This window comes from Strongylocentrotus purpuratus, unplaced genomic scaffold (genome assembly GCF_000002235.5).
Source record: "Strongylocentrotus purpuratus isolate Spur 01 unplaced genomic scaffold, Spur_5.0 spur5_scaffold_17, whole genome shotgun sequence".
Classification (NCBI taxonomy): Eukaryota; Metazoa; Echinodermata; class Echinoidea; order Camarodonta; family Strongylocentrotidae; genus Strongylocentrotus; species Strongylocentrotus purpuratus.
The window spans coordinates 25967402-25982098 of record NW_022145602.1 but is presented as its reverse complement, the minus strand read 5'-3'; the positions used below and the strand labels follow the sequence as shown (position 1 = coordinate 25982098).

General features: G+C 36.1%; 1 protein-coding gene across 1 annotated transcript; it reads right to left on the bottom strand.

The window, feature by feature from the left end:
• Positions 1 to 2309: 2309 nt before the first annotated feature.
• On the bottom strand, positions 2310 to 11981 carry LOC590197 (putative neutral sphingomyelinase). Its single transcript, XM_789809.4, has 7 exons — positions 11946 to 11981; positions 11426 to 11525; positions 10210 to 10286; positions 9150 to 9333; positions 7916 to 8143; positions 4565 to 4802; positions 2310 to 2717 (listed from the first exon to the last, which is right to left on the bottom strand). The coding sequence occupies exons 1-7, from the start codon at positions 11975 to 11977 to the stop codon at positions 2314 to 2316; spliced, it is 1263 nt and encodes a 420-aa protein (XP_794902.3). The 5' UTR covers positions 11978 to 11981; the 3' UTR covers positions 2310 to 2313.
• Between the last annotated feature and the right edge of the window lie 2716 nt (positions 11982 to 14697).

Here is a 14697-nt window from a genome sequence, read left to right as displayed (position 1 = left end):
TTCATAATTTTATATAAAAGCCTGAATTATGACATGTGGTAGTCTAGATGATGGCCTAAACCATGGAATTACTATGGGCAACCTAAAACACATGTATTGGGTGCTTGAAAGAGGAGAGATACTTCCTTCCAAGTTTGAGTGGAAGAAGAGTAAGACTAGCTGAAGGAGAAGAATAATACTTTTGATTGGATAGTCGGCAAGTTTTGAGGAGATAAGTGAGAGGCAAGGGGAGGGGTTCTGATGGAGAATGCTAGAAACATAGACTAGTGGAACAACAGGATTGTCCGAGTCTGTAGATATGGCACCTAGAGAGAGGGGAAAAGAGGAAGCACAGAGGAGAGTGTAAAGTACATGTGATTTTGCATGCAAAATGTTCTGGTGTAGCACATCGTAAAATACAGGACATACATAATATGTAAATTGTTGTCTTTCTTTCTTTTATTCATTGCTCTGTTTTTAGATTAAATCAGATTTGCCTGAAAAGCTGAACTACTAGTAAAGTAAAGTTTTAAAAATTAAACAAATATACAAGACAGCATAATAAATGAAAGAAAGAAAAAGAAATTTACATCACAGGACAGTACACCCCAAGTTTAACAGTGCACAACTGATTATACATCATGAAAGGGTTCTGATTGTCTGGATGTTTGTCATGATTCATTTATTAATAAAAAGCACACTTGGAACAAATATAGATTTTTTTTTTTGTATATCTGTATACACTGGAACCTCATTAAAAAGTGCTCTGATACATGTACACCAAGGTGAATTTGAATACGGGTCCTGGATCTTCATATTCTTTTGTTTTTTTTACTCGGACATAACAAGATTCCTAATAAAACAAGGCAATTTCCAAGGTCCAAAGGACCTCGTTATAACAAGGCTCAATTCATAAATGTGCTGAAAAAATATATTATATATATTTCATATATTATATAAATTTGACGATATATTCTATTCATACTTTCAATCGATAGGCCTATACATTATTATCTGCTATGTTAAAGACAATTAAAACAAATCCATGATTAAATATAAAAAAGACTAGGAAGGTGTGGACACAGACAGTACATTTTCTGTATTTAACAAAATACACCGGTACCAACATTACGGGTAATCTATTTTGAAACCCAAGTGCAGAGGCAAGCATACATTTGAAAATACTTGGTACTAGGCCTGTAACCGATCATCAGCCGATCAGGGGTGATTGGATAATAATTTCCGATTGCCGATCAATAAAAATGATCGGGAAAAAAATCTGCAAATTTTTTTTTTAATGCGGAAAATTTTCAAGTTTTTGCCTATCAAATGCTTTAAAAAAATTCATAGCTGGGATTATTTTGTCATATGGAATCGTTGTAGACCATGTTTGTTGATATTCAATGCCTTTTCAAGACTTTGAAATTAATAATATTGGTCTAAGAGAAGAGGCAAAACATGCGGGCTGCCATCTTGGATTATAATGCATGCCTACATTACAATGCCCCAACTTACAGGGTTACTTGGTACTAAATGTATGAAAAAAAATGTGGCCCACCTTGAACATTAACCCATATACTCCAGGAACCAAGTGGCTCTTGTATTAAGCCTATGGGAATTAAAGAAGACGGTACTCAACAGGTTAGGTACAGGAGGAAAAAAGAAGATCTTTGATAAATTTGTCAGGATTGCAACAAAACGGGGAAAAAATTACTTACGACGTTTCTGGGGCTACTTTTCAAGCTTGCTTGCATGAAAATAACACTCTTTAATTTGTTTTGCATTGAACTCCATGCAAAATTTGGGGGCTCTTTTATGACTTTCGGGGGCTAATTCGCCCCGAGCCTCATGTATTTTTTTCCCTGCAACAAAATGTTTGAATGGATGTTAATTTCGGACCCCTGAATACTACACATACTACACATATAAAAAAATGCCCCCATAGAAGCAAAAGAGCAAAGTAAGATAAAATGCTTGATATATGTTTCCCCCCTGCTTCTCCTCATGTTAAATGCTGAACCCTAAGTACACACATACAAAATGCCCCCATAGAAGTGATGAAGCAAAGTAAGATAAAATGGTTCATGTATGTTTCCCCCCTGCTTCTCCTCATGCCTGGCTGGAATGCTCCCCAGGGAGTGGAGATTGTGCACACATTGTGTGCGGGCAAGCACTGAATCCAATGATAGTATATTTGAAAAGCGCTTAGAGACATTTGTATTAAGCGCGATATAAAAATTAAATATTATTATTATTATGTTAATTGCTGACCCCCGACTACACACATAAAAAATGCCCCCATAGAAGTGATGGAGCAAAATAAGAAAGAATGCTTCATATATGTTTCCCCCCTGGTTCTCCGTTGACCGTCGTTCTGTTCTCAACCACGCTCAGTCGAACCTTCATGCCCTCCATGATACCTGTCAATGTCTTCTTCTCGCATTCCTTAGCGACGATTCCAAACCCGAGGTAGAAGGCCGTCAGCAGCGTCATCCCGCACGTCCACACGAAAGCCAGTACCTGGCTCACGCTCCCGAGGGATAGGGAGAGTAGGAGGAGCGTGAAAAAGAATAGCGCCCTCACAAGGCACCACTTCTGATCAGATTTGACCTTTTCGATGTTGCTCGAGAGATGCAAGATGGCCTCCTTCAGGTGATCCGGAAGGTGTTGCCATGGTGACCCATCTTCCTCTTGGTTTGAATTCTCGTCCGATACATCATCCCCTCGTCCTTGGGTGTCTGTGAATGAAGATCGCAGAAAAAAAGAAAGAAAAATACATGCAGAAATAGTTGAGTTCTGGCTCTCCAATAAGACTGTGGTCTTCCAACTTTCAATATTACATTATCATTATTACTATTCGGACTAATTGCTATGGTCATGACTTACGAAAGATTAAAATTCGAACATGTGTGTCCCCTTGTAAAAAATGAACATAAATCTGAATAGCTGGTAATGATAGAGAATTATCACAGAACACAAGTTCACAAGATGTAAATGCTATGATTGTTTGAAAGTTTTAAACCTTTCAGGACAGCATTTATTTATAGGCAGTTTCTCTTAAAAATACATTCATTTCCCAGAACCTAAGATTTCAACAACATGAGTACAGACAAGAACAAAGAATACCTACTACTGAAGGGGAAAGGGAAGGGATGAGGGTGGGGGGGGGGGGGGGGGAGTTAACCATTGCTTTAACCCTACGTTAACTGATGGGGGGGGGGGGTCAATTTGACCCCCCCCCCCCCCTGTAGAAATTTCGCGACTACTCCGAAACCGCGGCAGATATAAAATTTTCCTTTCATGACTTTTTTCTTTCGAGTCTTTCGCATCTTTTAAAACAATTTTTTTGAAAATCGGACGTATAGTTACGGAGTCATGTGACATTTTGTTGTTGCATGTCAGCCCGAAAGTCACTCATTTTTGTGATTTGTGTACAAAACATATGGAAATGTCATTTTTCCTAAAAAGAGATAAAACATTGGTTATTTAGTCTTGTTTAAAGTTTGGGTGTTTGTTTTGGGGTCAAAATAGTTGAATTGTAGTTATAAATTAAATAAAACAACAAAAACAATAAAATACATAAGTTGAAAAAACAATGAAATACATAAGAAATTATCAAAACAAGAGATAACATAAGGAATAACCTGGCTCTTCTAATTTTTTGTGTTGTATTATTATTCCAAACGGTCTAACAAATATATGTAGTGAAAAAGAATGCTTAAATATGAATAATGTATGATTTATGGGCAAAAATGTGAATTTTATAACCTTATTTGCATAAATTACCATAAATATGTAAATGAGTGAATTTCTCAAAAAATTGAAATTACCATAGTATTCTATACGCTTCACTTGACATGTACAGGTATGCAAATTTCCGCGGCGATCGTCCGTGAAACGGCCGAGATCTTAAGAGGGGGTCAAATTGACCCCCCCCCCCCCCCCCCCCCAGTAAAAACCTGGTCTGAAATAGCCCAGTTAAAATAGGGTTAACATGCTTTACAACGATGCCTTCATTTTTTTAAAGGCAAGTTTTCTTCGCTGTCTAATATTGGAAAGTGACACATGATTTATATGATTTGCATTTATTAAAGAAGGATAGCTAGCAAATAGACCATTTTTGTAATGTGATCAAATTTAATGCATACCGGTAAACCTTTGTTAAGGGCCTTGTTACAATCTATTTTATTCACCTGTTACGAATACATGTAATTGTATGTCATTAGTCAGAACGCTAATTTCATATATTAATTGTTGCTAGGTAAGACAAACATGGCTTGTCCTCCCTAACCACACGGAATGAATGCAATTCGCATTCTGACTATTGAAATTATCCGTAACAGGTGGATGACATAATTTGAAACGAGACATTCAACAAAGATTAGGGCGTCAAATTCTATTACCGGGTACATTACGAAAATGGTCTATTCGCTTAGATTTCAAAATAAAGAAATGCTTTATGTACACTAATATTACATGACACTCACAGCAATTATAGCAAGAAGCAAATAAAAAGCAAAACTTCGATACAAATAAAATCTAGTTTGTGCAATCATGATGAAAGAATGGATGGAGCAAGCCACACCTTTTGCCAGCGTTACATAGATTGTTGACAAAACGCCCTCATGGTCCGAATAGTGCAAATCCATGCCCGGAATCTTCTGCAGAGCCAGTGTAGTTTTAAGACACTTGGCTGTGTAGGGGCCGAAAGACTGGTAGAAAATGTAGTCGATCCTTTCTCCATTGTCGGTATTCATATAGAACAGGGTCTGGCCTTCTGCGAGAGGATTGCCCAGTCTCTCGTTCGTCATCCCATCCGTGTACTAGCGTAATGGTGATTGTGAACACATTGTTGTTATGGGAGCAATTGTGAAAATGTAAATATGAATGTTAAAGCGTTGGTGAACAGATGAACTTTTTGCGCTAGCATACTGTACTATTGCACAGCGCCATCTCTTGGTCAACTTGCCAACAGTGTGCTACCCAATATATAATTTCCTTTACGCAGGCAGAGGACTCGGTATGAGAACCAACAGCGCAGCTGAGGAAGCAGCGAATTAGTAAGGGACCATACTGCTACAGCTGACCTGAGATGGCGCTATATAGAGGAGATAAGATGATAGTGCTTTAATACATGGGCATGATGGGGAAAACAAAGCAAAATAAATCAACATACATGATGTACACAGTAGAAAATCGAGAGAGAAAGTGAGTGAGATGAAAAGAGAATGAGAAAGAGAGAGAGAGAGAGAGAGAGAGAGAGTGTAGATGTACAGCACCAAACAAATGTCTAATCTATTAGACCACACTTCACATTACGCATGAAATACATAATGATAAACATATGAGGGGAATAATTAAACTGAATGCACAAAATGCTTAATTGGATGAATTAAAAATGAATTTGAATGATTGAACAGGGTTTTTGCTCAATCATATGACCAATTTGACAATGCAATGCAAAATTGAATGAATGCTTCATGATTTACATGTGACATTCGTGTATGACTTACAATGTGTACATGTACATGCTTCAATATAATTAAACATGTAAATGCACATTTAATAAATTTTAACTGCCACATGCAAGGGCTAGGCTTTAAAAAAAAAGGGAAATTGAATGCAAATAACATGAATATGACTGTCGTAGACAAAAAATAAGATAAACAGAACAGTGAAAGTTTGAAATAAATCAGAATAATAATAAGAAAGTTTTAAGTGTTTGAAATATGAGATCACTACATCTATGCAAATTGCAATTTGGAAATTTGGTCATTGAATTGTGACATTTAGAGATCTCATATTACAAACATCCATAATTCTCTTACTTTTGGTCCAATTTATTTCGAACTTTCAACCATTCTGTTTCTCTTAATTTTCTCCTTTTATTCAAATGAATTTATTGCAGGGTTGGATTGCCTTTTAGTTTAACAATTTGCAAATGTTTCTGGATATACAGTACTTAGGGGTATAGACTATTTCTAGTCGTGCAATTGCAATGTGAAAGAAACGGTGTGGCATCGATCAGAAAAGGTTGATCATCTAGCATATACATGTAAGTATTGGTGTGTACTGCAAGGTTCTGGAACCATCAAAATGATAAGAAATTTGGCCCAGTGTTGGTAAAGTTACAAGCACTGTACACAGAAAGATATATATGGGACTACATCTATCCAGGCCGGAACGATATGATACTCAACCAAATATATCAATAAGTAGGCGGTTTCCTGGCACAATTTGTATCATCACGTTGAAGTCAAAACATATTCTTTCACATGATTGGTAATTAATAAGAGCTTCCATTTCATTTTTTGAGAGGGGGGCGTTTCCAAAACTGGTCTATACCTTTAATCAATGGATTTTACACCCAAAAATACAGTCTATTTTGGGGGGAGGGGACAAATACAATGCAATTCTAGTACCTCTTTTTCTCTCAAGAGTCAAAGAGGCCATGACGGCTTCATGATCAGAGAAAGCCGCCCCTTTCTCTGGATCCCTCACACATCTGCTCTCTGTGCAAGTAACACAGAGCATCGGAGAGGGGCGATATGTTATGTAATCGATCCTCTCTCCATCGGTACCGGTATAGTAGCGGGAGTTGCAGGAGGTGTATTGGTTACCAGACCATTCCACAGTCTGACTAGGAATGCCCTGTTTAATAGAAGAGAAGGTTGAGTTCCGGGAAAGGTGCAAAATTATGATTTTTCTTTTTTTTTAACGTCATTTGGAAGAAGAATCTTAGAATAAATGGCCCCAGAAAAGGGCAGCTCTTGAAATATCATATTTGAAATATGATACTTGACAGCTGAAAGTTGTGGACCACAACTTTCATACCACATGTTTGTGTAGTTCCATATATATCTTTCTGTGACCTTTAGCAAAACAGGGCCAAGGATTTGTTATGATTTTGATGATTCCAAAATCTCACAATGCGTTTTCCAATTTCTCCACACAGTTTTTTTTTCACAATGCAATCACATGCATGACCAGAACTCAACTCTATCTTTAAACAGAGCAGCTCGAGGCTTGCTCAAACATTTATATCTAAAGGGCAACCCAACCTTTGTAATGACTTCATTTGTATGAAAGGAGACAAATTAGAGAAACAGAATGGTGATTGTTTAAAATAAATCACATGACCAGAACTCAACTTGATCTTTAAAAGAGCCAGAGGAGCAACTCAAGGCTTTTTTAAACATTCATATTTAAATGGCAACCAAATCTTTTTAATGACTTCATTTGTATGAAAGGAGAAAAATTAGAGAAACAGAATTAGAACGGATTCTATTACATGTGGGACATGAAGAATAAAGATGATCATGAAGACTTACAAGAAAACAAATCAATTTCATCAGGCATGTGTGTCATCTAGTGAAATGTGCAGACTTTACAATGCCGTATTACATATTATTATTATTATTAGTATGAAGGGTTTAGAGCCAAGAACACAAATCGGTATATCTTGTGCTTTAATTAAGCAAAAGAACCTGGTTGACCCTGCACTAGATTTTCAATACCTCATGGTTTGCAAAAGTTCTTGGACAATGATGCAGTTACTTTTCACGATCTCATCGTTTGGGACTGTGCTAAGGCAAAAAAGAAAAACACTGACTGAAATACACACAGGAAAAGTGAGATACTACGTTACATACAATTAATAATAATAATATCAAAAGGCTTTGCTTTAGTGGGACACAAGACTGTCAAGAGTATCGCTTTTGCTTTGATAATATTTCACTTATCATGTCAACTCATGAAATATGCAAATCAGCTTCTGGAATATACCCTAGTTTGTATCCCACTCAAGGCCATTCAATATTATATCAATCCAAACAAAATTTAGGCAATTTTATAGGGTACCGGAAATCCCCTCGATTTGATTTCTTGAAACTCTGTAATCATTCATTTCAGAAATCTGTTAGTAAACAAACGATACCTCTTTATTTTCTCTTGTCTCCCAAGCGTCCAACAATCTAGCATTGGAGACGGCAAGCTTGGTGGCTAGAGAGAACGGTTCTGAATTAAAGTCTCCCGTAACGAGCACAAGGTCTGCTGCCCCTGAAGTTAATCTTACAAACTCGCTGAGTTCATAGAGCTGGGTCAATCGATGCGTCAGAAACTCATCTTTTTCAGGGATATTGGATGGTGCATAGAGAGCGTGGGCCTGAGCATTTGAAAGAAAAATTAGAAAAATTAAGAATTTTTGCATGATCTTTAAAGACTTTAAAAAAAATGTCTACATGCATGTTATATGAAGCACTTGGTACATCAGACAGGAGCTCACGTTATCTGGGGTGTTTTAAAAAGGTGTATTGGCCTGTATAGAACATCATTAACCTGACAAATTGAAAGAAAATATCACTGAATATGCATATTCCTCGAAACATGTTTTCAAATCTTCACTGGCATGTTACATGTCTACATGAAATTCTACAAATTGTTAATCAGTAATGGTTGATGATAAGTATCAGCATTTTTAATTAGCTTTAAGTAGCATGGCTCAAGTCTTAACAGACCATATCAAAGTATTTTACTTTTTAGTAAGCCAACTTTAAGGTAAATACTTACTGATGGACACTGTTGCGTCACTATTAAAGCCAATCCAGAATATTACCCGATAAAATTGTTACATTGGATGCGTGCTGATTTAATTGTTCGCAGCTTTTATGAAAACCATAATATTTCATTATATTACTTATATATGTACATGTATATAAAATATATGTCATTATCTGAACAATTGACTTCATTCATCTAGGGAGCTGTCTTAAGTTTAGAGCAAAATACTTGACCCAAAGCTTCAACTGAGTATTTTGCCTAAGCCGAAAGCTAAGCAAAATACCAAATATTTCTGAGATAAGTATTGAATTCAATATGAGCCCTGGTCTAAGGCCTAAAAAAAAATATGTTGTATTGCCATTTAGGTGCCAAAACATGGGTCGGTCGGTCAGAAATTACTTTATTTTACTCCCTCTTTGGGCTGATATTTCTCAGTTTAGAGTTGTATAATGCATTTTTTTTCTAAAAAACAGTTTTAAAAAATTTATAAATTAAAAAGCTGACTGTAGATTTCAAGATTTTGGGGTCGGTCGCAAAGGGCAATACAACATCTTTTTTTTAGGCCTAATATGAATCAATTGATTCACTCAAGGCATTCTAACTCTTCTTACGTGTGTATTGTAGACATTCACAGTCATCCCTTCTACATCTAGCTTGCACAAAGCCACCATTTTGGAGATATACCAGTCTGCCATGGTTACTTTATGAGCGTAGCCGTTGAGGGAGTATGGATGATAGAACGTGTCGATGATCGGCCATTTTGAAAAGATGCAGAGGCCGCCGTGTAGCATTCCCCTTGGTGAGAGATAGTAAGGAAAAGAAAGGTTGACTTAAAAAGAGAGGGGGGCTTCTTGTTCTGCCACAAAATGAAGAATATAATTTGAAATCTTTCCAACTAACACAACCAATCCCAATCGATCTATATCTCCATCTTTTACAAAAAAATCTTCTTTTATCTTTCTTTATCTTCAGATTTTGATAGGAAATTTTCTTTACTAGTGTTATTTTCTCTGAAATATAAATTAGAAAAAAACATTAATGAATACTCATAAATTCTATCTTGATTCAAAAGACATTTTCAGAGGAATAAATACCTGGAGCCATTAGTATTTCAAATTTCTGTCATAATTGAAATCAGTTCAAAATTAGGTTGAACAGTAATCATTATTGTATCTATTAACATTTACGAATTATATGTAAGGTCTTGGGGGTCTCAGTTGCTGTAAAAAAAAATATTTAAAAAGTGTTTTTATGACTGCAAAAACTTTTTGAGTGAAAAAACCATATCAAATCAAAATGAAATCAAATTATGGCATCTGTTTGTAACTAGAATGGTGGTATCATTGTGTAAAATGATATCAATTATCACCATGTTGCCGTTCTGGCCCCCACAATGGACAATGTATACTGTAAAAGCCTAGACGATGAAATCCAGACAGACAGACACACATTGGTAACAGACCTGAATTCAAAGAGTGAGTGACATAAAAAGGGGGAGAAGAGAGTAAGACAGAGGGAAGAAGAGAGGGGAAATACAGAGGAAAGGGATAATGAGAGAGGGAAAGACGGACAATCAAATACTAGACGGGAGAAGAAGAAGAAAAAGAAACAAATTAGAGGAGAAGAAGAAAATGAAAAAGAAGACTAAAAAGAGGAAGAAGTTTAACTCACATTCTGAAGTAGAAGCTGTGAGGTAGAACTTTTTCAACTGTAGACTTTATTAGCTGGTAATCTTCCATTACCCAGATCTAAAAACAATAATAAAATGAATAATGAATAACGAAAAAATAATGAAAAACAAAGAAAAACAAAGAAAAGAACAGACGTGGAAATAATATCTACCGTACTTTCAACAAATGTGCTTGTAAAGGCCAATTCAAACAATAACTCCATTAATTGAAAATTTATTTTTCTTGCTACATCTGCATGATGTCACCTTTGTGAGTTTCACTTTATAAAAATTAAAAAATTGAGAAAATTACAAGATATGAATGTGAGTCATACAAAAACTCCAGCCTCTAGTAGTCATAGATAATACAAATAATACGAAATTTTGTGTCATGCCTAATACTATGTTTTTAGGCACCATGGTGCTGTTGTCCATGTAGCCATTAGGCAGAGCTACAACAACAGCATCAATTCACAATGATACTGTTTCTGTTTCGGTTGCGTCGGTAGATTCAGGTTTAACTGTACTTCACCAACCTACCTGGGCTGGCTGTTGTAATACCTAAATACTGAAATAATATGAAATGAAAAGGGCTACCCGGTACTACAATACAAAATAAAAGCGGCAGTATAAAAAAGTTAAACAGTTACAGAGAATCAAAAGATAAACTCTCAAACGCTTTGTTGTCAATCTCAATTACTACAATTTGACTGCTTTTAGGAATAGTCGGTATGAGAAAAAGCTCAAGCTCAGCAAAGCAGAGTTTTTAATCCTGATGAAATAAATAAACAAATAGTCATTTCGATGGCGTGAGTTCAAATCCCACCGCTGCCACCAGTTGTAAGGACCCACACAAGACAAAACTAGTCTTATATGTTTGATGACTTGAGCTGCACTGTTAGATTTTAATACAACCAAAAAATGGCTGCCAAGATGGCTGGCATGCAGTCCATCAAACAATAATCAGAAGATTGGACAATAAACAAGTAACCATCCGGCTCAGTAAAATTAAAACCTTACACAAAGAAGAAGATAAACTTTTGTAACATTAAACTTTTGTGAATTGCAGAAAATTGATGTTGTATCAACAATTACGCAATCACTTCGCAGCACATTTACTTTCCTGAACATGATTAACTTGTAAATTTGCTAACATTTCATGCAAAAGTTTTTAGTTGTGTGCTAAACGCATTTGATAAGAGATTTATATACATGTACCTCTTGCAGTGAGACGATATCATAAGCTCCGCTGGCTAACTCTTTGGCGATGTGTTGCATTCGTTCACTCCTATGCTTGCTCACACCAAATGGGAGACCCCTAAAAATAAAATCATAGACATAATATTAATAAGACATGTATGACTATGAATGATGTAAGATTAGCAGGTCTACAAGCATCTCGATCAAGTGTTAAACAGAAATAACCGTCTGATGTGGATCATTTCTTTAATAAAACTGACATTTGTTGACATCCCCATACACAGAGGCGGTCAGAAGAGACAGATTCAATTACGGCTTGGTGGTCATATTATTCACTTAACTCTTATCTGCCTAAGGCTAGGTAAAGTGACCTAGATTTACTACAAACTGGAAAACAAACAATACAAACTGACATCAATGACAGTGAATGGGACCGAGTTAAAGCTTTGAAAGTTCGAAGTTGGAACAAAAGAAATTGCAAACTAATTCTTATCAACAGTGTCATCTATATCTGGTATGGAGCCAATCTACAACTCACCAGCAATTCAGTGTGACGACGTTTAGCTCCATTGTTTTGTGTTTTGGGTAAATCAGATTAAACGGGCGCGGGAGTAAGTTGTGTCTAATACTAACAGAAAAGTGGCCGAATTCGAGTCCTCTGCAGCGTTAATTCACTGCTGCATGAATCAAGCCATACATACTGACTTCAAAGCTCAACCTGCACCGTCAGCTCAGGCGCTCACACGTCACGTACGTGTTATGTGGTGTACATGTATGTAACAGTGAAAGCCAAAAGGTGGGCGTGGTCCTAATCACTGATAAACTTGATCTGAATTTAATAGACTCTTGTCGATGGCCTGGTTAACAGCGCCAGGGCCATCGACAAGAGGTTTTTATTATCAAAGCACTGAGGTTAAATTTTGTTTTAGAATCAACTTAGTACAAATTAATCTCTTAATCTCCACGTAATGTAGCGAAAGTATTATAGGCCTAATATGCCTCTATTTTATAAGCTATGATATCTTAGTCGTTTAAAAATGATTTATTGTCATCTAAATGTTATTGATAGTGTGAGTCTATTTTCCTCTTAATCAGAAAGAGGTCGATGGAAATCAAGTTAAAGTTTTCACCCACAGCCACCGCTGTCTTCCCCCACGTCCACTTATATAGCCCATAATTATATTATATAGATGTCCTGCATTTTACGAGATTGTCCAGTAATTTGAACAGTCATTTGACCCGCGACGGTTACGTATTTAACCTCCCCGAAATGCTATTTTGACCCTTAGCCTTTTCCAGAATGATTGATGAAACGGAAATATATATATATATTTAATAATTATATAATCTATATGTTTGGTTTGAAAATTAAAAATGTATTATACTTCAAATTGACTATCACGATAGGGGCTTAAAAGGTATACGATTTGAAATGGAGATTACTTGGGTATTGTAATCAAGGTTCCGTACCACAAAGATAAGTTAGTAATTGATTGTTATATAACGGCCCATCAATAAAACGCACGGTCAATAATTGCTAAACTGTGATTAACAGTGCCCCGGCCATCATGCACTTATCTATAGTACCTACTAGCAGTAAAGCCTATTAACAACAAAGATGCTGTTTTGCCCTATGACCGACCCCAAAATCTTGAAATCCACGGTTGGCTTTAAAAAATAATTAATTTAAAAATCCGTGTTTTAGAGAAAAATAATATTAAAGCATCCAAACTGAGAAATATTTGCCCAAAGAGGGAGAACGGAAGAAAAAATAAAGTTTTAAAAAACAAAAGATTTCCGACCGACCGACCCATGTTTTGGCACCTAAAGAGCAATACAACATCTTCTTTCTTCTTCTTCTCCTTTTTCTTCTTCTTCTTCTTTATTATTATTCATCTTCTCCTTCTCTTCCTCCTCCTTCTCTCTATCTCTCTTCTTCTTCCTCCTCCTCCTTTTTTCTATTTCCTCGTCTTCTTCTACCTTTTTTCTTCTACTTTCTTCTTCTCCTTGTGCTTCTCCTTCTTCTTCTTTTTTTTTCTTCTTATTGCCATCCAGTAACTTCATAATGATAATCTCCTCCTCCTCCCCCTGTTCCTCCTCTCCCCTCCTTTTCCTTCTCATCACCATCAACATCATCATCAGCAGCACAAGCAGTATTATGATCATCATCATTTTCACCATCAACATCGATCGTCATCATCATCATCTTTATCATAATTATAATCATCATCATCACCACCATCATCATCATCATCATCACCACCATCATCATCATCATAATCATCATCATCATCACCACCATCATCATCACCACCATCATCATCATCATCATCATCATAATCATCATCATCATCACCATCATCATCACCACCATCATCATCATCATAATCATCATCATCATCATCATCATCATCATCTCCGTCATCAGTATCTCCATCACAATTTTGTTATATCATACTTGTAATTACCCCTTCTCTTGAGGCTCCATCTCTTACTCTTTCTTTACTTATATCATGGACCTACATGCTTATATTCATTCTCCTCCTCATCAAAACAATCATACGCAATCAATTTGTCAAGCAATGAAACCATGGAGGTATACATTATTACGACCGAATTTCATGATTTCATTTTAATTTATTCCCTGCCACAAATTTCATCAGAATTACATGCTCGAAATATTACATATATTATAACCAACAGTCTTTTTCAATTCTACACCAACAGTCCTTTTCAGGACTACCCACCCTCTAGAAAGATTACCGAGAGTCCTTTTCAGGACTCCTCAATCCTCCCTCTCTCTCCCTCTCACCATAGACGTAATCTATGCTCTCACACATGGTGCACCCGCAACCGCAAGCCTACATAAGGACAATTTAAATATTAATTCATTTCGATACGAAATAAGTTAATAACTTTTTCAGTGAAACTTAATAATCGTCACTAAGTTTAAGGATAGGTCTTGCAGTTTAATATACCTTACAGTGAAATGATTTATTTACACAAAAACACAAAAACATTTGAACATAAAAAATGTACCGATGAGAACAAATTACTTTCTGACTTCTGTGTTACTTGTCAGATATAAAGATACCATAGTAAACTTCCAGTTACTAACTCGCTTTAATTTCTATCAACTTCACGTAATCTGGGAGCATTCTTTTTCATCTTTGTAGCAAAGAGACTAAAATCATTTAATTTCACACACAGTTGTAGTATAGCTTACACAAACCCCTACTGAGTATTCATTACATTATTAAATCATGTTCCGACTTATTTTCAAAATTTTC